At 47.7% G+C, this 25177-nt stretch overlaps 1 protein-coding gene and 1 pseudogene across 1 annotated transcript; one reads left to right on the plus strand and one right to left on the minus strand.

Annotated features, from left to right (window-relative positions):
- Positions 1-6525: 6525 nt before the first annotated feature.
- LOC125393161 (zinc finger protein with KRAB and SCAN domains 7) lies at positions 6526-18086 on the minus strand. The gene is made up of 6 exons (XM_048423355.3): positions 17954-18086; positions 16031-16568; positions 13807-13942; positions 11425-11516; positions 11022-11136; positions 6526-8970 (listed from the first exon to the last, which is right to left on the minus strand). Exons 2-6 carry the CDS (start codon positions 16451-16453, stop codon positions 7604-7606), a joined length of 2133 nt encoding a protein of 710 aa, XP_048279312.3. The 5' UTR covers positions 16454-16568; positions 17954-18086; the 3' UTR covers positions 6526-7603.
- Positions 18087-21692: 3606 nt separating this feature from the next.
- Positions 21693-23437, plus strand: LOC148122184 (transcription initiation factor TFIID subunit 10 pseudogene; annotated as a pseudogene).
- Positions 23438-25177: the final 1740 nt, after the last annotated feature.

Genomic DNA, 25177 nt, shown 5'->3' on the forward strand with positions numbered 1-25177 from the left:
TCTGTCAATCATGAACAACCAGATGCACGATTTCAGTGGTGCGTCTTACCACAGGGGATGGCCAACAGTCCCACTATGTGTCAGCTCTTTGTTGGACAGGCTCTTAATCCAGCATGCCTGAAATATCCCAACATCCGGGTTTGTCATTATATGGATGACATATGAATAGCTGCACCAACGTCGCTGTTGCTGGAAGAAGCTTATGTACATTAAGGATCTAGAGAACAAAGGCCTAGTTATAGCCCCCGAAAAGGTACAGAGGGACGAAGTGGGGAAGTTTTTGGGAGCCCTTCTTTCATCAACTCAGATTCAGCCGCAGAAGATTCAGCTCAGGACAGATCAATTGGAGACTCATTTGATCAATTCAGATCAAAATGAGAAAATCATTTTGAAAATGATTTTCAAAAGTTGCTAGGAGATATTAATTGGCTTAGGCCATATTTGCCTATAACTACAGCCGAGCTTAAACCATTATTTGCCATTCTGGAAGGAGACCCCAGGGTTATGTCCCCGCGCATTTTAACCCCAGAGGCATGGGAAGTGATCAATAAGGTAGAAAAGGCCATTGAAACAGCGTATCTGACACGCATAGTGCCTACCGAACCATTATATCTTTGTGTTCTTCCCACCATCCTGCAGCCCACTGCTGTTTTATGGCAGAAGGGCCCATTACTCTGGATTCATGCACATGCTTCCCCACAAAAAACAGTTGAACACTACCCTACTGCTGTGGCGAATTTAGCATTACAAGGTCTTAAGTCAGCTGTATTGCATTTTGGCATTTTCCCACATGTTCTGCTTGTACCATACACTCCATCCCAAATTCACGTTCTAGGGGCTACAGTAGATGATTGGGCTGTTCTTCTTTGTAGCTTTTCTGGAAAAATAGATAACCATTATCCTAAAAGTCCCTTATTACAGTTTGTAACCCATCACCCAGTTATTTTTCCCAAAATTACCTCCGCCAAGCCCTTGGCAGGAGTCAAAGACATTTATACAGATGGTTCCAAAAGTGACCAAGGAGCCTATGTAGTGCTTGGAGAGAACCCAGTTATTGTTCAGTTTGAACCAGAGGCACCTCAAATTGTGGAATGCCGCATAGTCTGCCACGTTTTTAAAACATTTTTGGAGCCGTTTAATCTGATCTCTGACTCGCATTATGTTGTCAATGTAGTTCAACACCTTGAAATAGCTGCAGATATCAGCCCAAAAAGTCCTGTGGCAAGCATCTTGATTGAACTCTGCAGCCTCATTAGGCAGCGAACACAACCTTTTTATATTGAACATATAAGAGCTCATACTCTCCTTCCAGGCCCTATGGCAGAACATAATGCCTTGGCAGATACTGCTGCTAGGACCCTAGCTTTGCCAGTCCTAACTGACCCGAAACTCGCTAAACAGTTCCATCAATTATATCATGTTCCAGCTAGAACTTTGTGCTTAAAGTTTAAAATACCACGCCATGTTGCCAGGGAGATTGTGACTTCCTGTCCCTCTTGTGTAACCTTCCAACATCCGCCTCATAGTGGGGTCAATCCTAGAGGGTTGCGACCTGGTGAGATGTGGCAAATGGATGTTACACATATTTCTTGTTTTGGAAGATTACAGTATGTTCATGTGTCTGTCGACACCTGCTCATGCATTATCCATGCCTCCCCTCTATCGGGAGAAAAAACGGCTAATATTCTTACACACTGTGTGGAAGCTTGGGCAGCCTGGGGAAAACCCAGGATTCTTAAAACGGATAATGGCCCTGGCTACACTTCGAAAGGTTTTCAAGTCTTTTGTAAGCAACTGCAGGTGACCCATGTCACGGGCCTACCATATAATCCCCAGGGTCAAGGTGTGGTGGAGCGAGCTCACCGATTCCTGAAAGAACTCATACAAAAACAAAAAGGGGGAATAGCAGAAGGCTACTCTCCCAAGAACAAACTATCTATTGCGCTCTTTACTTTAAATTTTCTGATTGTCAATGATAAAGAACAATCCGCTGCCTGTAGGCATGTGGATCCGATTCAGATAAAATTTCCTCCTGTAAAATGGAAAGATATGTTGGATAACACATGGAAAGGCCCGGATCCGGTTATAGCCAGATCCAGGGGAGCTGTTTGTGTCTTTCCACAGGACCAAGACAATCCTGTTTGGGTGCCGGAAAGACTGACTTGAGTGCTACGCCATGAAGACCTTCATAATAGTGCTGAGCCTGATGGTGAGCCGCACAATCATCACCAAGAAGATGACGCTGTGGGCAGTGACCAGAACCTGGCCCATCCCGATGCCAGTGCATGCTAATTCCAGTGCACTTCCGGTAATTTTTTCCTACATCCTGTGATATGGATGTGCCCTGCATGATTCCTATTGGTGGTAATCCGCAATGCTTCAATGCTTCTAAGATTAACTTGTTAGGCTCCTATTGTTTTTCCCTGAACAATGCCAATTGTATTTTATTAAGGAAGAGAAATATTACTGCCTGGTTAAATCCTCTTCAGAATTCTAGGGTCTCTGTCAGAACGATATTTTCCGTCCTGACACAGGATACTCAAGGACGGCATACAGGCAGCGGCAGTGATGAAAATGGCTCAAACACAGTAAATATTACCACCCTAGCCATTACAAGCACTGCACGCATACCCCAACTTTATGATGGGACCCAGATTGGCACTCAATTTACAGCTTCGCCCCATTGTGAACCAGATACCTCATTTCCCCCGGTTTTTACCATATGCCAAAGCAAATCGTGGGAGAAAAAATCAGTGAGGGTTTTACTATGTCACCCCCACTAAAGCGATTTGTATGGGGAAGAGGAAATGCTTCAAGTGTTGGAGATGGTTGGCCTTGGTTTCAATGGCTTGTCTCTAATGAAGCCGGTGCCGTGTCTGATATTTCTGCCTTGGCCCAGACCGATGACGTAGTACATAAAATGCTTAACATCTCAGGAACAGTAAAAACTGGGCGATTATATAATATCACTGTTAATGGAGAGAAGTCTAACGCCATTTATTCCAGGGCTGAGGTGTGTGTACAGGCACCTTTTGCGTTTTTACTTGTGAGTTCCACTAATCACATTGTAAATTGTGCTGAAGATCAATGCTGGCTTGCAGAATGCTGGAATAATACCTGGCCAACTGCAGTGGTCATGAAAGTGCCTACTATAGTTCCCATTCCAGGGGAAGTAGATCCGGATACTTTTCCGCTGATGACCTTGCTAAGGGAACGTAGGGACTTTGGTATTACTTCGGCAGTAGTGCCTGCCATAGTCTTTTCTGCAGGCAGCGCTATAACTGCGGCAGTGGCTATGGCCAATCAAGTGCAAACGGCACAAACCATTAACAAAGTTGTGGAACAAACATCTAGGGTCCTCGAGACCCAGAATGTGGTTAACAAACACTTGCTGTCAGGCATTGTGGCAGCTAATCAAAGAATAGATTTAGTGCAAGTACAAGTAGAGGAATTAAATAGTTTGATACAAGTAGGATGCATTTCACAAATGAAACATATGTGCATAACCCCTTTGAGATTTATTGATGCAGGAAATAAGAGCAAAAGGCTGGGAGACTATTTAGCTGGAAACTGGTCGCGAGAGGCAGAACAACTCATTCAGCAGCAGCTGGTCCAAATTGCTGAACTTAATGGAACCCGTGTTGATCCTGTCACCCTCAAAGAACTGACCTCTTGGTTGACTTCAGTTCTATGGGTTGGGGTGGGATTGTTTGGCGCTTTAATATGCCTAGGCGTTTTCCTGTGTCTGTGGCTACTGTACCGTCTCCGAGCGCGACAGGCTCGAGATAAAGCTGTGATCATTCAGGCACTGGCAGCGATTGATCAGGGCGTCTCCCCCCAGGTATGGCTTGCCAGCCTTAAGAGGGATTTGTGAGGCCTCAGCCCTTGTACCCAGTGACATTGTTGTCATTGCACCTGGTAGGATGGGGCTCTTGCAGAAAGTCAATGGCCTTTGCACCCCGATTGGCCTTGTTGCCCTTGCACTCGGGAAGGCGTTGGCAGCCAATGGCCTTTGCACCCCAATCGGCCTTGTTGCCCTTGCACTTGGGAAGGCGTTGGCATCCTTTCCCTCCGGAACCACTGTCCTTGATCGGTTGGAGCATCATGAGGTTCTGACCTGATCGGATACATCCCGGGCGTCTATTAATATATATATATATAAGGGGGAGATGTAGGGCGCCAAGGCACCACAACCCTGCCGTTATTTCCTGCCTCCAAAGCAGCCTCGGCCCCGCCCAGAGGCGCTTGGTGTGCTTTCCCGAATGGCGCGATCCAGCCGCCAATCGTGAGCTGACGCGTAAGATCAGGAGCAGCCAGAGCCATTCAGACTCGGACACGTCTCAGGCTTTGTTCTGCACGGCTTATATAAGCCATGCACGCCAGGGTCCGGGGTCCTTCACCATCAACCTCAAGTTGTGCGCTCCCAATAAAAGTACGTTCTGAGAAGAATCCTGTTGTGGTTGTCTCTTCTGCTGGCAGACGCGGCGTGCCACAGAGAGAACCAACTCCCACAGTTGTCCTGTGACCTCCACGAATAATGTGCAAGAAATGTAAATTTAAAAAAGATACCTAAGTAAAGCAGAAGTTGTTTTATTCACACCCTCCCCTCCCCTCTGAAGACAAGTGGTCCAGCATGGCTGGCCTGGATCTTGCTGTGTAGTCCAAGCTTACCTTGAACTCATAAAGATCTGTTTCTACTCCCGAGTACTAGGACCACAGACTTGTGCCAACACACCCAGATGGAGACCTTTTCTACATATGGATCCCTTGAGGGGCCCATAACCATATGTTGGAATAGGAAGCTTCCCACATTTTCTTCAAGAATGTTTTCCAGAAACCTGTGCACAATGGGCCAGGAGAGGTGGCTCAGTAGGCAATGACTGCCACACATGCATGAGTACCTGAGTTCAGATCTCCGGCACACACAGAAACTATGGTGGGTGTGTCCGTGACCCAGTGCAGTACCTGAGTTCAGATCTCCGGCACACACAGAAACTATGGTGGGTGTGTCTGTGACCCAGTGCAGGACCTGAGTTCAGACCTCCGGCACACACACAGAAACTATGGTGGGTGTGTCCGTGACCCAGTGCAGTACCTGAGTTCAGATCTCCGGCACACACACAGAAACTATGGTGGGTGTGTTCGTGACCCAGTGCAGGACCTGAGTTCAGACCTCCGGCACACACAGAAACTATGGTGGGTGTGTCCGTGACCCAGTGCAGGACCTGAGTTCAGATCTCCAGCACACACACAGAAACTATGGTGGGTGTGTCCGTGACCCAGTGCAGGACCTGAGTTCAGACCTCCGGCACACACAGAAACTATGGTGGGTGTGTCCGTGACCCAGTGCAGGACCTGAGTTCAGATCTCCGGCACACACACAGAAACTATGGTGGGTGTGTCTGTGACCCAGTGCAGGACCTACCTGAGTTCAGATCTCCGGCACACACAAAGAAACTATGGTGGGTGTGTCCGTGACCCAGTGCAGGACCTGAGTTCAGATCTCCGGCACACACACAGAAACTATGGTGGGTGTGTCCGTGACCCAGTGCAGGACCTGAGTTCAGATCTCCGGCACACACACAGAAACTATGGTGGGTGTGTCTGTGACCCAGTGCAGGACCTGAGTTCAGACCTCCGGCACACACAGAAACTATGGTGGGTGTGTCTGTGACCCAGTGCAGGACCTGAGTTCAGACCTCCGGCACACACAGAAACTATGGTGGGTGTGTCTGTGACCCAGTGCAGGACCTGAGTTCAGACCTCCGGCACACACAGAAACTATGGTGGGTGTGTCTGTCACCCAGTGCAGGACCTACCTGAGTTCAGATCTCCGGCACACACAAAGAAACTATGGTGGGTGTGTCCGTGACCCAGTGCAGGACCTGAGTTCAGATCTCCGGCACACACACAGAAACTATGGTGGGTGTGTCCGTGACCCAGTGCAGGACCTGAGTTCAGATCTCCGGCACACACAGAAACTATGGTGGGTGTGTCTGTGACCCAGTGCAGGACCTGAGTTCAGACCTCCGGCACACACAGAAACTATGGTGGGTGTGTCTGTGACCCAGTGCAGGACCTGAGTTCAGACCTCCGGCACACACAGAAACTATGGTGGGTGTGTCTGTGACCCAGTGCAGGACCTGAGTTCAGACCTCCGGCACACACAGAAACTATGGTGGGTGTGTCTGTGATCCAGTGCAGCCACTGTAGTCATCAACAAGCCTTTCTAGTTTTCTGACTGTGATCTTTCTCAACCTGCTCACTGAAGAGCCAGAATGGAGTCAGCTAGACCTTGTATAGCACAATGCATATTTAGGTGGGTCCTGCCTGCACAACTGAATACGCAACAAAAATGTGCTCTGTCTGTCTCTCACTCTATCTCACACATAATTAGCTTTTTAAGAACAATACCCTAGTAGTTACGATACAATAATTAATATATTATATGTGACACTGGAGATGCATTCCCAACCTTAAAAGCTTAGGGGAGAGGGGAGTTTGTCCATAATTTAAGGATTGAGGGAGATTTAAAAAATTATTTATTTATCAATTAATATAATTATCTATATATGAAAAAGATACACCCACAAAGAGCCCTCATGTTGGTATGAAAGTATATAAATACAAGAGAATATAACAGTTGTACCATATAGCATCAACTAACTCAAAGCAAGTTGAGATCAGATCAACAGAGGTTTAAGAGGAAAAACATGTTAAAAAAAACCAAAACAAAACAAAACAAAAAAAAAACCTCAGGGGCTGGAGAGATGGCTCAGTGGTTAGGAGTATATGCTGTTCTTGCAGAGGAGGCAAGCTCAGTTCCCAGCACCTGACAACCACCAGTTCTAAAGGCTCAACACCCTCCTCTGTTCTCTAAAAGCACTGCACTCACTGTACAATTACACATAAATGTACATAAACTAACAATCATATATACAAATACATAAATTAGCAAGAAAAGGAAAAAATTTCTAGGGAACTTAAATGACAAAAATCTATATATTGGACTAACTTTAAAAAACAAATGTGAAGGCTAGAGCAATACGCTGCTCGGCCAAAGGGCTCAGGTTTGATCCCTACTATCCACATGATGGTTGACAATTATCTGTAACTCCAGTTCCAGGGAGTGTGATGTTGTAGGCACCAGACATATATGTGTACTGAGTGATACACAGACATATATGTAGGCAGAACACCCATATACGTAAAAAAATGTGAAGGCAAAGTAAACGAAGAGAGAGCTACAGCCACAAGGTAGAGCGGTGAGAGTTGTGCCATGTGCCTCCGAGTCAAGTGGGGATGAAGCAGAGATAGTATCTCTGTGTTGAAAGTCACAAATCCTGGAATGCAAAACTAAAAAATGAGGTATATTTTAAAAGTTTAAAAATAAAAAGCTAGAAGTAAACAGAATACATGGTTTTTACTTTTCCAACAGTAAGAAGACTGCACTAAGTTATTACTACTCCCCTGCCTCAGTGGCCACATGGAAAAAGCATTAAGCAATGGTCATTTGAACAATGCTTCCAAGAGTATGATAAATACCCTCCTTATAAACAAAACTAACTCAGAATTCCTTGTTGTCTGTCTCAGGAACCTTGCCTTAAGACACTGTCCGAAGCAGACTTGAGGGCTTCTCCACACTGTGTGTCCGCTGGTGGTGGTTAAATGTGGAACGCTGGCTGAAGGCTTTCCCACACTCAATACACTCGTAAGGCTTCTCACCAGTGTGAACTCTCTGGTGCACAATCAGCTGTGAGCTGTCACTGAAGGCTTTCATGCAATCTTTACATTTGTAGGGCTTCTCACCAGTGTGGGTTCTCTGGTGAACCATAAGGCTAGAGCTGTAGCTGAAGACCTTCCCACACTCATTACACGCGTATGGTTTCTCACCAGTGTGAATCCTCTGGTGGATGATGAGGTGAGAGTTCTGATTGAAAGATTTCCCACATTCGCTGCATTTATAGGGCTTTTCTCCAGTGTGAAGTCTCTGGTGCCGAATAAGGCATTTACTTAAACTGAATTTCTTGCCACACTCACTACATTCAAAAGGCTTTTCCCCGGTATGAATCCGTTTGTGGTCAATGAGCTGAGAGTTCTGGCTGAAGGCTTTCCCACATTCACTACATTTGTATGGTTTCTCCCCACTGTGGAGACTCTGATGTCGAATAAGACACTTACTCCGACTAAAGGCCTTGCCACACTCACTACATTCATAAGGCTTCTCCCCAGTGTGGGTTCTCTGGTGGTCACTAAGATTTCTGTTGGAGCAGAAGGTTTTCCCACACTCGCTGCACTCATGAGGCCTCTCCCCAGTATGGGTGCTCCTGTGGTCCAGGAGCTGCGAGCTCTGAGTGAAGGCTTTGGCACACTCATGGCATTTAGATGGTTTCTCCCCGTCGTGGAGTCTCTGGTGCTGACTAAGATGGGAGCAGAGCTGGTACGTCTTCCCGCACTCACTACATTCATAAGGCCTCCCCGCCACGTGTGTTCTGAGGTGAACAGTTCGCTGAGATGGCAGTCGGAAGGTCTTCCCGCACTCATTACACTCACAGGGCTTCTCTCCAGTGCGGGTTCTCTGGTGCCCAAGGAGGTGTGAGCTCCAGTTACAAACTCTGTCACACTCATCACATTGACAGAGCTTTCGTCTCTTTGCTTCTCGCTGATGCTCAGCAGAACTAGAGGAAAGATCTGGACGTTCCCCTCCATCTTTACACTCCTCATTTCTGTCTTTTATGGAATTTTCCTTATCTTTCTTTTCCAAGAAATCACTTTCTCGTTCACTCTCTTCATCACCTGAGGGCCGCCCTTCCACCTGTGCTACAAGATCTTCACAGATATCTCCAGACTCTGGTTCTACCAACGCCATCCCAAAGAGTCCCGCTGAGGATATGTCAAGTGAATCGGATCCTTCAGAAACGTCGTGCTTTGAAGTGTACTCAGAGCTTTCCATCCTGTTCTTACCTGTTGCTAAAAGAAAGAAAAAGACAATTTTTACTATTTTTTTGTCCTTTGTAACTGAAAAGAATAATATTATCATTAAGGAATGAGACAACATATTGAGAAGTAGAGAGAAAAGAGGAATAATGGTCCAGAGAGGAGGACAGGGAGGAAGGGCAAGGATGGAGGAACCTGAGCCTGGGAACCAAGAGCCGGGTTGTACAGCACAACATTGCACCATCTCCCAGAGTCACTGTGACACGGTCTTCTTAGTGAGTGGCTAAAGTAGGTCCTCCCCACCCTGACATTGTACAGTAGGTCCTCCCCACCCTGACATTGTACAGTTCCATGATGCGGGATTCCCCTCTGTGAACATGTTTTATTGGTTAATAAAGAAGCTGCTTTGGGTCAATGGCTTAGCAGAGCAAAGCCAGTTGGAAAATCTGAACAGAGATATATAGAGAGAGTAGGCAGGTCAGAGAGAAGCCATGTAGTCACTGCAGGAGACAGATGCGCTGGAACCTTAACAGTAAACCATGAGCCTTGTGGTAAAATATAAAATAATAGGAATGGGTTAATTTAAGATATAAGAGCTAGCCAATAAGAAGTGTGAGCTAATAGGCCAAGCAGTGTTGTAGTAATACAATTTCTGTGTGATTATTTTGGGTCTGGGCAGCCAGGACACAAAAGTGCAGCCTCTGTTTACAGTTCCACAGTCTCCAAAAATATGCTGGGCCATGTGTGGTGGTTCCTTTAATCTCACCTCTTAGGAGGTAGAGGCAGGTAGATCTCTGTGAGATCAAAGTCAGCTTAGTCTATATAGAGTTCTAAGCCAGACAGAGCTACAGTAAGACCTGTGGAGAGAGTGGAAGTAGTTGGTTTAGGGAGGGAGGGAACCTTGTCAAGAAAGAAGGCGAAGATGGCAGTGAGCTGATGACAATTTCCACTGTGACATTGTGATGAGAGTTCAAACTGATCTGTGCAACGTGTCAGTGGGAACACGTGCACACGTTCAGAACAGGGTTGCAGGGGATGGCAGAGCTAGGGACTGGGCAAAGCTAGTTCTATATACCTATAAAAATTAAAAGCACCAGTGGTTTGAAATATAAAGCATGTCCTTATGATCTTGTCTCTAAAGTAATAAGGAAATTAAATAGTTAAATATTGGTCTGCAGTTTTGGAGGTTCAGATGTAAAATCTGGAGAAAAATTCATGGTTATCAACAAATACCAAAATGTTGGTTTCTTTAAAGCATTTTGCAATGAGGCCCAGGTCAGCAAATCTTTAGCAAATGAAACTTTAAAATATTTAGGCTAGTAACTTTCATGTCCACCCTCTGTTAAGTTGTCTACTGTCCTGAGTTGCTAATCACAGGATGAGTCTTGGGTCAAGTAACCCTGAACATGCCCCAGGGGTGACAGACAGGTGATTAAAGCTGGCCAGGGACCAGAAAGACCCAAGTCTTAGCTGATCTGTAGCTCATCATCAGCATCTGTTGGAGCCTGGGCCAGCGACTTTCAAAACACAGAGAAGACTAAACACCATCTTGGTCAGAATCCACTCTACGGAAATTCTGACCTCAAAACAGGCAGAATTATGAGGCGGTCTAAGGCTGGAAGGTCCACAGATCCCGAAGTCACAGTGAGCAGGAAGAATGAGAACTGGAAAATGAGTACCAGTGGGAGAAGCGCAGAGCAAACACCCGAGAGCAGCTGCATTAGTCACATGGACACCGTGTAAATCTCCCGTCCTTGCATTGCTGAGTCTCTCAGACCTCCACTCCCCATTGCCTATTCTGCCTGCTTTGTTCTGGGTCCCCGTTCTTGTAATCCCTTAAACACAAAGACCTTTACTTCCAAAACCCACAGAACTCTTACTTATGGCTAAGAAAATCCAAGTTAGCTCTCTACTGTTGATCAGTCATTAAATAAAGAAAATGACCACTATTAAACTGGATGGGTGCATCCAATTTATGTTTGCAAATATTCATAGTAAAAAGTTAAAACAAATCAAATCAAAAGAATCCAGGACTATGATGTCCAGAGGATGGACTGCTAGTTACCAGACATGGGAATCATTACCCAGAGAGGCCACGCTGTGCTCATCTTCTGCCATCATGTTCTGGTTCAGGGCGTTCTGACTGAGTGCCAGGCTTTTCCACCTTTTCTGCATAGAGTCCTTATTCACTGTAATCTCCTAGAATGACAAGCTTCTATTGTTCAGAAAGTCTCAGCCAGAAGAGCAGAGTTCTCAGGAGTACATCACAGAGAACAGATGGCAGTGGGAAAGAGCTGGGTTGACAATCAAAAAGAACAAAACTGGGCTGAATGGAACCCATTACAGCCGGGGGCAGGGGCCTAGTTCCAGGGGAAGCACTGGGCAGGAGAGCCCGAGGAGCCACCTCAGGGAGGTGGACTGGAGGTGAGTTCCACCCACTCCCCCACACCCCAGACATGGAACCAAGAGAAAGAGAGCCACACTCACCCGAGGCCTGACCATCCTAAGCTCAGCAGCCACTGTGGAGTTCCCCACAGTAGCCTGGGCTCTGGCACTCCCCACTTCAAGAAAAGCTGGACCTGGGGTGAAAGGTGAACGCAGAGGGTCAAGCCCTGCTCTCAGCTCCCTAAGGTCCATCGGTCAGGGAAGTGGGATTTGTGGGTGTCCAGAAAGCTCCACATACACTGATTCTTAGCTTCTTCCAGAGACCTCATCCCAAGTGTGCTCGGAATGTCCTTCAGAGGGCACAGCCAGGTTCCTTTCAGGCCCCTCTCTCACCTGTCTGAAACTCTGATTATTCTCTTTGCCTTAATTTCCACTCCCAAGATTGATTTACCCTCCTGTCTTAAAAAAAAAACTTATTTAATCTATATGTACAGGTGTTTTGTCTGTACATCACCTGTGTGCCTGATGTGGAGACCAGAGGTGTTAGATCCCATGGAACTGGAGTTATAGATGGTGATGATCCCACCATATTCATGCTGGAGATTGAGGTTGGAAACACAGGTTTCCAGACAGCCTCTGCCATCTGGAATTGCTCCTTTTCCCCCACTCAGTGCTCCTCCTCCCTCCGTCAGTGATCCTTCCTCCTTCCTCCATCAGTGCTCCTTCTTCCTCCGTCAGTGTTCCTTCCTCCGTCAGTGCTCCTTCCTCCTTCCTCCGTCAGTGCTCCTCCTCCTTCCGTCAATGCTCCTCCTCCCTCCGTCAGTGCTCCTTCTACCTCCGTCAGTGTTCCTCCTTCCTCCATCAGTGCTCCTCCTCCTTCCGTCAGTGCTCCTCCTCCCTCCGTCAGTGCTCCTTCCTTCTCTCTCCGTCAGTGCTTCTTCCTCCTTCCTCTGTCAGTGCTCCTTCCTTCTCCCTCCGTCAGTGCTCCTTCCTCCTTCCTCCGTCAGTGCTCCTCCTCCTTCCGTCAGTGCTCCTCCTCCCTCCGTCAGTGCTCCTCCTCCCTCCGTCAGTGCTCCTCCTCCTTCCGTCAGTGCTCCTCCTCCCTCCGTCAGTGCTCCTTCCTCCTTCCTCCGTCAGTGCTCCTCCTCCTTCCGTCAGTGCTCCTCCTCCCTCCGTCAGTGCTCCTCCTCCCTCCGTCAGTGCTCCTTCCTCCTTCCTCCGTCAGTGCTCCTCCTCCTTCCGTCAGTGCTCCTCCTCCCTCCGTCAGTGCTCCTTCCTCCTCCCTCCGTCAGTGCTCCTCCTCCCTCCGTCAGTGCTCCTCCTCCTTCCGTCAGTGCTCCTCCTCCCTCCGTCAGTGCGCCTTCTACCTCCGTCAGTGTGCCTCCTCCCTCCGTCAGTGCTCTGTCTACGTTCATGGCTTTAACCATGCTTGGAGTCTTCGCTGCCTTCTCAGACCCACCACACAGTCGCATGCTGGACAGGGTTCCTTGAAACAGCAAGTTCAGTTTCTTTCGTTTTCTGTTTTAATAATTTATCTTATGTGTATTGGTATTTGCCCACAGGTATGTCTGTGTGAGATTGCCAGAATCCCTAGAACTGGAGTTATAGACAGGTGTGAGCTGCCATGTGGATGCTGGGAATTGAACCCAAGTCCTCTAGAAGAACAGCTAGTGCTCTTAACCACTGAGCCATCTCTCCAGCCCCATGTTTCACTTGGTTTTTTAAAATAGAATTTCACTATGTATCCCTGGCTGGCCTGGAACTTACCATGCAAACCAGGCTGGCTTCAAACTGACAGAGATCTCCCTGTTCCTGCCTCCAAGTGCTGGGATTAAAGGCCTGCACCCCTGTACCCATCCTCCATCCTCCACTTTTTAACAGTTAACTCTCTTGCGAGTTCCTCCAGTGCCCATACCTCCTCTGCCTCCTAATACACTTTATCCAATTATTCCCACCACAATGCTAGCTAGTATCATGCCTGGGAACAGATACCACCCATGTGTATCTTTTGTTTGTGGTAGTTGGTTTTGGGGGTTTTGTTTGACCCAGGGTATTAACCTGAAGTACAGGCTAGCCCAAAACTTACTAAGTAGTCCAGGCTGGCCTTCAGCGCTCAGAAATTCTCTTGTATGGAATGACAGGCATGATCTACCATGCTCAACTTTACCCAGATGTATCTTATGAGGTTGCTTCTTTTTATCTATGTGACCAGCTCTCCCTGCCACCTTGATAAGAACTCTTGAAAATAATCATAGTATATTGTATGTCTCTGGTCCCCAGTGGTGTTTCTAATGACATGTTTGAGGAAAACCTAATAAATACAAGTGTGATAGGAGAACAGACAAAGGGTGATACAGCCACTGAGGAAGAAGGGCAGCTATCAGGGTAGTGTGGGGATTCCGTGGGATACAAGTTGAGCTGATGAAAGAAACTGACTCCAGGGGGCAGAAGGAAGGACTTGAGAACAGAACTGAGGACAAGTACCGCAGTGTCGGTGAGGGTCCAGGTGGGCTTCAGGAGCTGAGCCTTGACTGGAGACTGAGGCAGGAGATTGTTCTGTTCCACGCAGAGCTATCTTCTTCTTTAAATGCACATCCTGCTCTTGTACTGGAGACAAAACCTAGAAATAAGGAAACAGAACTGGGTTCAGAAGTCCATTCTTGAAGGTAGAGAACCCAAACCTCTAAGATACCCCACACAGGAAAAAAGCCAAAGAAACAAAGGGCCAGGCTATCTTTCCAGCACTACCAATAAAGTCGGCTGGCTAACCGCAAAGCTTGCCATCTTCCCTGCCATCCCTGTCTTATCCCTCCTGGCAGGAGCTTGAAGAACAGAGTCTACAGTCAGTCCCTCGCTGTCAGAGCTCTGGGCACACATTTGCGTAAGAAGAACTACGTGAAGCTATCGGGATACCCAGATGGTAAGTACTGCTAAGCCTGAGGGTCTGAGTGAAGACCAGTTTCCAAGATGTCCACTAGACAGTCCTTTGTGTGTCTTCATGTGGGTGTGCACTGTGTGTGCGGGTCCATGTGCACAAGTGTACAGAAACTAGACGATGACTACAGCTGCCTCTTTGCTCAAGCACCACCCACTTTTAATGTATGTATGAGCACATGTTCATGTATAGGAATTATGACACATTGCAAAACCTGCCTTCTAAGAATCACAGAGCTAAGTGGCCTAAGTGGCCTAAGTGGCCTACTTCAGACTCCCTAGGGTTCATAGACCAGAAAACTAGTGTGGAATTTTGAAAGAAAATGGCCCTCAAAGGGAGTGGCACTATTAGAAGGTGTAGCTTTGTGGGAGTGGGTGTGGCCTTGTTGGAGGAAGTGTGTCACTGTGGAGACAGGCTTTGAGGTCTCATTCGTGCTCAAGCCATACCCAGTCTCAGTTGGTTTCCTGTTGCCAGCAAGATGTAGACTCTCAGCTTCAGCACCAAGTCTGCCTGCATGCTGCCTTTCTTCCCACCATGATGATAATAGACTAAATGTCTAAAACTGTAAGCAGGTCACTAAGTTAAATATTTTATAAGAGTTGACAAGGTCACAGTGTCTCTTCACAGCGATACACACCCTAAGATACCTAGCCTGACCACTGATTTCCAGGTCAGGGAAATCCTGTCTCAGAAACCAAGGTGGCCATACACCCATGTTCAGACAGGAAAGCAGAAGCAGTAGGAGATTATATGCATCTCTGATGAGGTTTACTGCCTGAGAATGGTCAATGTTGATGAAAGGAGACCTATGTATCCAAGTTCTGGGTAAAGCACCAGAATAGAAGAATTTACCAACAGTGAACCACAGTTAGGCTACTACAGTGGATTAAGTTACATCTTCTGCCCTACCCACAACTGCTGCACTGAAGAGCTTTCATCTGCACTTATAGGAACTTCCCAGGACTGGGGAGATGCTTCAGTCAACACAGGGCTGTATATGTGCTGCTTTTATTGGCTAATAAATAAAGCTACTTTGGCCTATGGCAGGGCAGAACATAGTCAGGCTGGAGGAGATCTAGAGAGAGAGAGCAGGCAGAGTCAAGGAGATGCCCTGTACCCTCCGAAGCAGACAGATGCCAGACCTTTTACAGGTACGCCACAGCCTCATGCTGATACACAGATGAATAGAAATGGGTTAAGAGCTAACAGGCCAGTGTTGTAATTAATATAGCTTTTGTGTGATTATTTGGGTCTGGGTGGCCAGGAAATGAATAAGCAGTCTCCGCATACACAGGGCTTAATGGGCCATCCTAGTAGGAGCATGGAAGACAGCGCTGAGGGCAATTTCAACTGCAGGGCCCCACTCAAAACATTTCAGAAAGAAGTGCGTTGCAGACTGTAGAGCTCCCAGCTACTTCTCCACCATGATATAAGCCCATGTGCTACCACGTTCCCTGACATGATAATGGACTAATCTCTGAAACTATAAGCAAGCCCACAATTAAATGCTTTTATAAGAATTGCTTTGGTCATGGTGTCTCTTCAGCACAACAGAACAGCAACTAAGACAACTGGAATTTATGTTTTCGCTTATGGCCTGCAGCACAGAACTATTTCCCATCTATCAATGGCGCAGATTTGGAAATCCTAAAGACAAACCAGCCTAAAGTGTGGGGAATGAAGAACGCTTCTTCCCAGGCTAGTACAAGTCTAGAGAATGGTTCTAGAAGCATCCAGAACATCTACAGTAGCATTAGAGACTTGATTGCTTACCTCCCCTGACCCACTAAGGTGTCTCTGGAAATCTTCCACCACAGCCACAGCCTCCTCGCCAGTTTCAGGACGACGGAGCTGCACCCATGTCTGGAGCTCCCTGGGCAGGATGCTCAGGAACTGCTCCAGCACCAGCAGCTCCAGGATCTGCTCCTTGGTGTGGACCTCTGGCATCAGCCACCAGTGGCAGAGCTCCCTGAGTCGGCTCAGTGCCTCCTGCGGCCCAGACATCTCATGGTAACACAATTGCCTGAAGTGCAGCCGGAAGATTTCACAGACAGGGGGGTAGTTTTTCTGGAGACTGCAGCTCTGTCCCCAGGTCTGGCTTCCTGGTTCCTGCTTCACAGTCAATCTCCCGTCCTGCTGCTGATACACAGCCATCCTGGGGATGAGACCTAATGTTCCCCTGCCTTCCATGGTCATTGCGATCCCAAAGAGAAGCTGGTTCCACCTACAGCAGGTACACTGAAAATGAGTCTCTGCTTCAAATGACAGGAGCTGTTTTTCAGAGTCAAGAAAGGAAGAGCAGAAGTGTTACCTACAGAAACAAAAAGAACAGTCACGGTCCTGGAGTGCTCAGCTGGTGCGACTCCGCAGCTAAAAACAAACCTTTCGGGGAAAGAAGAGTACAAACAGAGAAATCGCTCCAAGTGACTTCCCTTCTCAAACTTACAGTGGCTCCAGGATAAAATTAACTGTCCATGCTTAGCCTTGACAGCTTTTCACATACACCTCCAACCGGTCTCCCAAGTACCCAAATTAAAAGAATAGCAACGGCCTCCAATGCAGGGTATGCAAGAAAATAGAACGTTAAAGAAAACACGAAATTACTTAACTTCTATTTCATATGCTCTGTATTATGTACTGAAATCAAATAGTATGTATCATTAATTTTTGAATAAACTTATGCTGGAGTGGAAGCTCAAAACTCTTCAGCTAGAAAAGATGAACAAGTTTGGGACTAACATGCTACATGATACGAACACACACACACACACACACACACACACACACACACACACACACACATTTTCCCTGTTTGAACTTTTCTCCTTTTTCTGCATTTCTGACAAACTCTTATCCATCTGTCACTTCTTCCGAAGGCAGTTTTCCTGTTTGCCCGGATGGAACACAGCAGGTTTGTTTTGCTTGCTGCACTTCATACTGGAACCGTGTACTTCAGCTGGTTTATGCAGGGCTCACCAGTCGTGCCCTCCAAACTTCTCCCAAAAGGGAGGCACTAGACGGAATAAAAACCCTGGAGATCTTTTCTACTTAAGCCTTTCTGGTCTCTCCGAGCATACCAGTGGTATCGCTTCAGTAATCCCAAGGACCATTTCCTACCCAAACCTCTTCTGGATCACTTCTCTTACCCCTCCCACTCTGCAGTGTACACAGACGTGGGCTCCACTTTCTGGGAGGACTCAAATGGCGGGACTGACTTCCAGAGGTGCACGCGTGTATATGTGTTGCACAGGGAGAGAGATATGGTAAGCCAATGTGGTTAACTTGGCTGACAAAGTTTGGGGGATACCTTTTCCCATTTATGCATGCCATTTGAAAACCAGCTACTCGGGGGTAACTAGGATGTGTGCTGTGGTTCCAGATACCAGGCACTGGAGACCAGGGTTAGACATTTTCCTCTGAGCCTCTTTTTTTGTTTGCTTGTTTGTTTTTGTTTTTGCAAGACAGGGTTTCTGTGTGTAGCCTCGGCTGTTCTGCCTCTGACTCCCGAGTGCTGGGATTAAAGGATTATGCCGCTACTGCCCAGCTAAGCCTATTTTGTTTTTTAAAGACTAATCTGTGAACTCTGAGAGCACACACGGAAACGCAGGAGACTCTCGCAGTGCCCTCACTGTCCCGAATGCTCAGCAGGAGACCTCGCCGCGCGTCCGCGGTGCGAGCTCTGGTGGCGCCGCTCACCTGGCGGGTCTGGCCCGCGCAGCACTGACGCACAGGCGCCAACCGAGCCGACTCCGCCTTGGGCAGGCACCCCGGGACCGCCGGCGTCGTGTCCCGAGTGCCGGCCGCACCTCCCTCCCCGCCGCGACCTGCATACGTGATGGTTCACCAGCCCCCACACCACCAGGACCCTAAAAAAGGGCAGTGATGGCGGCAGCGGAAGCGTTAAGGACGTCATTTCCGGTATCTCCTGGATTCCGGAAGTGTCGGTTGCCAAGGTGAGCAAGCTGTTGGACGCTAGAACCTTGTCCAGGGCACATCTGCAGTGCAAGCGGGCGTCACGATTTTCAGGCCATTCAACATCCAGGGCCCTCACATTATGGACACAAAAAGGCCAAATACAATCAGACTTTGACAGCTCGGAGCCTGACCCGATGGTACCCTATACTATTAGACAGCACTTCCTAATTATCCCTGGCGCCTCGCCTCAGACTGCTAGCCTCAGCAAGGAAAAATGGTGTTACAAAGTTGGCTAATTAGCAAGTTGGCGAACCTCATCTTCTATAAAAGGATGGGTCCCTCCCAGAGGGCGGCCGTCCTAGAACTCAGACTGTTGCGATTCTATCAGCCCCACAGCATACAGTCTTTATTGAAATCCTTAAACTATTATACTTTGCGTAACAGTTTTACTCCCGTGCTTTGGGTTTACCAGATCCACAGTTATGGGTCCAAATACCGCCATCCGTGGGTCACTTTTTTGTACTCAAGGCGGGATGTCTCCTTGCTTTTCTGACTCACAGGTTGGTCATTAGACATGATGTAATGCACCAGGCCTTTAGCTTAGTAGTGTCTATGTTAACAGTCATGGCTCACAGACCCACGAGTTCTGCAGTTTGCATTTTTCAGACAGACTGTAGAGCCATAGTGTGAGTGAATGGCCAACGTGGCAGGATCAGACACCCTTCTGGGACAGAGGTTTTCCTGGAAGGTGTAACCAAGAGGAAGACACTCGTCAGAGAGAATGGCCCCTTCGGGCAGAAGCCCAGAGAAACAGGGGCTTTAAAAAGGCTTTGCATTTCCTGTCTGCCTTCACACTTACTAATGAGTGACTACTCTGGCTACTGGCACTGCTCCCGTTTGCACTTGCCAACATTAGAACACTGTTTTCAGCCTTCCACTAAGGCATTGAAGACATGAGGCTCTCCAGGAATTTCACAGGCCTTCATATTTAGACTGGGACTGCAGAGGCATCCAGCCACATGGAATGAGCAGGTTCCGTTTTCCAGCATACAGGTGGCCGTTGTTGGAGTGGCCAACCCAAACAATGCATGTAAATCTAATAAATCCCCTTAGTAATATATATCCCTTCTAGCCATTCTGTCCTTCTAAAGAACCCTGCCTAATACTAGTACTGGCCTGAACTCCTGGGCTTGGATGAGTCTTCTGTCTTGGGTTCCAGAGTAGCTGGAACTCTTTAGTGAACAGCATTGAGCTCAGATACAGTGCACTTGAAAAGTCATGCCTTTTGGCCAGGGGCCCAGAGTAGAGTTCCGCGTGATACGTATACGAGTATATGATGTAAATTACTGTGGGAAAGCTGATTCTGCTGTCCCTGCAGTGCAGCCTGAGGAGTCCCCTCGCAGTTGTGGCAGGGAATAGCTATATTTAGGTGCAGCCTAAGTAGTCGTTGGTTTTATGATTTTTTTAAAAAAATGCTGCAAGATCTCCAGCGGCAGTGGGCAGCAGAAATGCTGTAGGTCCCAAATGGTGGTGGCGGGCCATGTGGCGGCAGACAGCAGGCAGGCCCTGGGAGCAGCCAGTGCCAGGCAGGGAGACACATGGCAGGCGGGCAGGAGACAGAGACATGGATAGACACGACATGCAGAGTGAGGTTGAATATTTATTCTTGGGGTTATGGAAAAAAGGGGGGCAGAGAGAGAGAGAGAGAGAGAGAGAGAGAGAGAGAGAGAGAAGGGGGGAGTGGAGAAGTGAGGAGAGAGGCAGAAGCGAAGCTGCCTCTCCGAGAGGAAGACAGAAAAAGAGAGAGAGCTCATGCCAGAAGCTGAAGATCAGCCTGCCTCAGTGGATGGGGGAGGGAGTGGGCATGGCTTGTCTCTTAAAGAGACAGAACAACCATTACAGTTGGTGTAATAGTAATTCCTCCTCTTATTCCAGTTGTTTTGAGACAGGGTCTCACTCTGTAACTCTGGCTAGCCTAGAACCCACTATGTAGACCAGGCTGGCCTTGGATTCAAAGATCTTCCTGAGTGCTGAGATTAAAGGTGCATGACCCCACATAGACACACTTACCTGCTAAGCCATCCTCTTCATTCCTTCATTAGCCCCTTCATAGCCACTCTTAACAGTTCTTTTCCAGGTGGCCTGGTTAAGTCTGTCAAAAGTTCTGGGTCTTAGAACTAGGAGAATGAAGGAACCCTTTCCCTTCTCATGACTCCTGTAGTGGCATTCCTCCTGTATTTTAACAAATAAAGCTTGCCTGGGAATCAGGAGAGTAAAGCAGCCACACCAGCCAACCAGCAATGACACGCACCTTTTATCCAGAAGCCACACTAGTTGCCATAGAAACCAGCCAGTACATGACTTTAATCTCAGTCCTAGAGAGGAATATAAGACGGGAGGAAACAGCCCTCAGACACAGTCTCATCATGAGATTCCTGGAGGCAGGATTGCCATTTTGGACTGAGGTAGAGGTAACAGCCAGTGGCTGGCTGCTTTGCTTTTTGAATCTTCAGATTGAACTCCAATTTTTTTCTCTGAGTTTTACTAGATCATGCTTCAGGCTCCTCTACTCTCTAATTAATTGTCCTGCCTCATGGCAGCCTTCCAAGTGACAATTACTGTAGGTGAACACCCCTGGGCCCAGGGTAAACCACTGAAAGACCAGGATAAATCCAGACCCCTCCCCTAGCAGGAAGAGTAGAGTCAAAAATCTAGGTTGGCTGGTTCAGTGACTTTGTTCCAGGAACTGGCTGACCACAAAGTTAGATTATTATAATCTTGAAGAACAATCTTGAGAAACGAGGAGTTACCCCCTTGTGATTATCACTGGTATTTTCGGAATCTTCCAATGACACCCTCCCTACCCCCTTTGGGTTGTGGTTTCTTCTCTTAAATAACCCTTCTCCCAGCTACTCAGGGTCGAGCTCCTCTACCCCTGCATGGGATATGAGTCTCAGCCCCAGTACGCTGGTTCCTGTCTATAAACCTCGTGTGATTACAGCAAGGACGGTCTCTCCTGAGTACTTGGGGGGGGGGTCGTGTTATCCTGAGACTTGAGTGAGAATCTCCCAACTCTGGGAGTCTTTCATTTGGGGGCTCATCCCGGGATTGGCAACGACCCTCGTCTCCGGAGACCCACTTGGAGGTGAGACATTGTCTGTGTCTTTGTGTTTCTGTGTTGGCTGAATTCAGGTTCTGTACTGTAGAGAGCTGCGTGATGCCACGCCTTAAAGGTGGTGCTGGTTTCTGCCTTCCACCTTCCCGACAGTGAGTGCTCTCAGGTGTGAACAACTCCATATATGGCTAACGCTAAGGATCTGGCTTGCTTCTGCGTTTCTGGACCTATCTGCATTTCCCACGTGGTTTACTGGGATTGTCTACCCAGAGGTTATTTAAGCTGTAAACTGGCTTGGCCCCGTAGCGAGAGGTGCGAGAGGGTGAGAAAGTTGTTCAAAGGTCCTGAATAAAACCGCAGTGAGAAGAGTCCGGTGTTGCATCTTCCTTGCTGGCGAGGTTGAGCATGACAGTTGGTGGCCCGTATGCGGAACGACAAGTGGCGTACGGGGACACAACCTCTCGTCTGGACTCAGGACTTGCTGCAGGCAGGGTAGTGCACTGTAAGTCCCCAGGTAAGACGGGAATCTGTGACAAGAGCAGGATTAGTGACCACGTAAAGAGCGGGGTTAAAGTTCCACAACAAAAGTGGGTAGTCTGCTTTCCTCTGTAAATAGAGAGTGAACAGGGATAAGTTAGGATAAGTTAGGAGGGTTAGCAAAGCTGTAAAACCAAAAGTGAAAGCAGTGCCACAAGCTGTAAAACCTAAAGCAAGAGCAGGTGCCATAAGCTATCAAATCAAAAGACCTGCAGTGTGCCTGGAACTGTGAGGGGCTCTGAGGCTGAAGTGGCTTCAGTTCCACTTGGCTATGCTAAACTGTGCTGACTTCAGGCAGAACTGATCATAATTATCATAATAAAAGCGCAATTAAGGTTTAGACTGGCAGTAAACAAGCAGTACCGTATTACCTCTACATGGTGCAACTTAAGTTTTTAAGAACTGCTTAGCATATTAAGAAGTGCTCCTGGATACTAAAAAAAAAAAAATTACAGATTCACAATAGGACAGATTCAGACATACAAGACCTACAAATGGGTCACAATGTTGGATGACTGCACATAGGCTTGGGACAGAAAAGTAAAAAGTTAATGCCTTTAAAATAAAAAAGGATAAAGTCTTTAAAGAGACAGAATAAAGTAAAGTGATAGAGTAAAAATAAGCCACGAAAAATGGAAAATTCACAGAGAGTCTGGATTCTTTGTATTATTGTGTTTTCTTTAAAATTTTTTATTGTGAAGGAGCTAAGTACAGAAAGACATTTCATCATATGGGCTGCCAAGCTAAACCAGAATGGATATCATAAGGGTATTATGACTTCAGAATTTGGATCTAAGGATATGATGCTTTGGAGAGGGTCTTCTTTTGTTTTCACAGAGAATGAGACCCTGTGGATTGTTTCTATCCCAATATGGTATGATAGACCACGTCCTCCTGAAGGTTGCTGTGAATACCCAGATTAGATGTTATTTGAAGTTACCAAATCATGAGTTAAAACCCTTATATAGGTACGAAGAGCCCCTAGATATTAAGGTGATTAAGTCCTTGACTAAATCTGTGAGAATCTACAGCCTCTTTTACTGTGGCACAGGTGAAAGCCTTGAATAGATATTGCATGATGCCCAGTGATTGGAATGGGCTTACACGTGCGTGTTTAAGCCCAGGACAGTATTTAGACTGGAAAGCCCTCTTGATAAGAGTTTGATAACAAGGAAGCGACCCTGTTCGCCGCCTCTCCCATCAGCCCCATGAGCTGCAGCAGCTCCGGCACGCACCCTGAGGCAGCATCAGCCTGTGCTGCCTCGGTCACGGGTCCAGCACCTCTGCTGTTGGCTCTTGCCACACTCCCCACCAGCACAGCCGCAGAGAGCAAGGCTAGCCCTGCGGGGAAGGCAAGGGAAGGGCCCGGGGCTGAAGCCGCCACTAAGGGCACTGACTCCATAGCCGTGCAAGCTGGGGAACCAGCGGAGCGGTGCGGACCAGCCTTGGTGGCAGCAGGCGGCACGACTTCCCCTGAAGGGGCAATGTCTAATGGGGTTTATGCCCTGCCAAGTGCGGCCAACGGAAAAGTAAAGCCTGTAGTGTCCAGCACGCCTCTGATGGACTTCTTGATGCAGCTGGAGGACCCCTACGATCCCAGATGCAGTGACTGATTATTACCTGAACCATGCTATAAATTTGTCTAAGCAATTGTCTAGTTATCTTTTAGTTAATTGGACTGGAGAATTTGATGCCGTGATGGAACAGCTGAGGGTTATCATCCGTGAACTCTACCCGAGTGGATGCAGGAATGACTGAAGGACTCTCGTCCTGGATCTCCACTGCCATAAAACATCTAAAAGAGTGGGTGAGCTTGGGAATGTTAGCAGGCCTCTTGGTATTGGTCTCCCTGGCTTGCCTGTGGTGTATATGCAAGATTACGTTTCCTCTACAACGCAATGCAGCCATGATTATTCAAGCCTTAACAGCCATTGAAGCAGGACAGTCCCCCATACATGGTTGACGACCATAGAATTGTTACGCTCAGGACGTGAGGCTAAGCACTGCTCTCAGGGTCAGTCGCTTTGGGCCCAGAGAAGAGCATGCCTGATTGCATGTGGGTTGATACCCTAGATCCCACCTCTGAAAAAAGGTATCAGACTGGTCTGATACTCTTCGAGTGGGTGACGCCTGAATGAGGATCAGTACAAGGTCCCAATGTCTCTCTATATTCAGAGATCAGGCCTCTACTCTTGCCTGTTGCATCTAAAACAAAAAGGGGGAACTGTAGAGAGCTGCGTGATGCCACGCCTTAAAAGTGGCGCTGGTTTCCGCCTTCCACCTTCCCGACAGTGAGTGCTCTCAGGTGTGAACAACTCCATATATGGCTAACGCTAAGGATCTGGCTTGCTTCTGCGTTTCTGGACCTATCTGCGTTTCCCACGTGGCTTACTGGAGTTGTCTATCCAGAGGTTATTTAAGCTGTAGGCTGGCTTGGCCCCATAGCGAGAGGTGCGAGAGGTGCGAGAGGGTGAGAAAGTTGTTCAAAGGTCCTGAATAAAATCGCAGTGAGAAGAGTCCGGTGTTGCGTCTTCCTTGCTGGCAAGGTTGAGCGTCACACTGTACTTTCGGTTTTGCAATCGCTAGCGTCTCAGGAGGAGATGGAGGGAGTGATCAGCTAGGAGATTACCAACTGCCGCCCTGGGAGACGTCCCAGGAGGTGAGGACGGACCCCAGGGATGCCTGGGAGATTCCTGTCTGGGTGCTGGTGAGGATACGGAAGTTCTCCTGGATTGGAGGAACTATGTACCCTCCCGGCCGTCTGTATTTCTGAAGTGGTTTCGTCTGTCTAGGTTTGGTTAGCTTTGTTTGTGTGTCTTCGGTCTCTGTTTTGTCTTACTTGTGACTGTGACGATGGGACAGACTGTGACGACCCCCCTGAGTTTGACTCTGGATCATTGGACTGAAGTTAGGGCTAGAGCACACAACTTGTCAGTTGAGATTAAGAAAGGGCCACGGGAGTCTTTTTGCTACTTGGAATAACCAGCACTTGATGTCGGCTGGCCTCCAGAGGGCACCTTTGATTTAATCATATTTTTTAAATTAAAGCTATTGTTTTTCAGGAAGGACCGGGATCTCATCCTGATCAACAACCATACATTACTGTATTGCAAGAGTTGGTCCAGAATCCCCCACCTTGGGTTAAGCCCTGGAGGTGTAGATGGAAGCTAGGCTCCTGAGCCCTGGCTATCTGGAGTTGGAGCGCAAACCAAAACCTGTAGCTCCCAGGTTTGAGAATTCGCCCGAGAACCAACCTTCAGCTCCTCCTAAAATCTATCCCGAGATTGAGGAGCCACCTGAATGGCTGAGCCCTCCACGACCCCCTTACCCACTGCCCCAGATGCCGGATCCTG

This window comes from Myodes glareolus, chromosome 4, assembly GCF_982192425.1.
Source record: "Myodes glareolus chromosome 4, mMyoGla1.1, whole genome shotgun sequence".
NCBI classification, from domain to species: Eukaryota; Metazoa; Chordata; class Mammalia; order Rodentia; family Cricetidae; genus Myodes; species Myodes glareolus.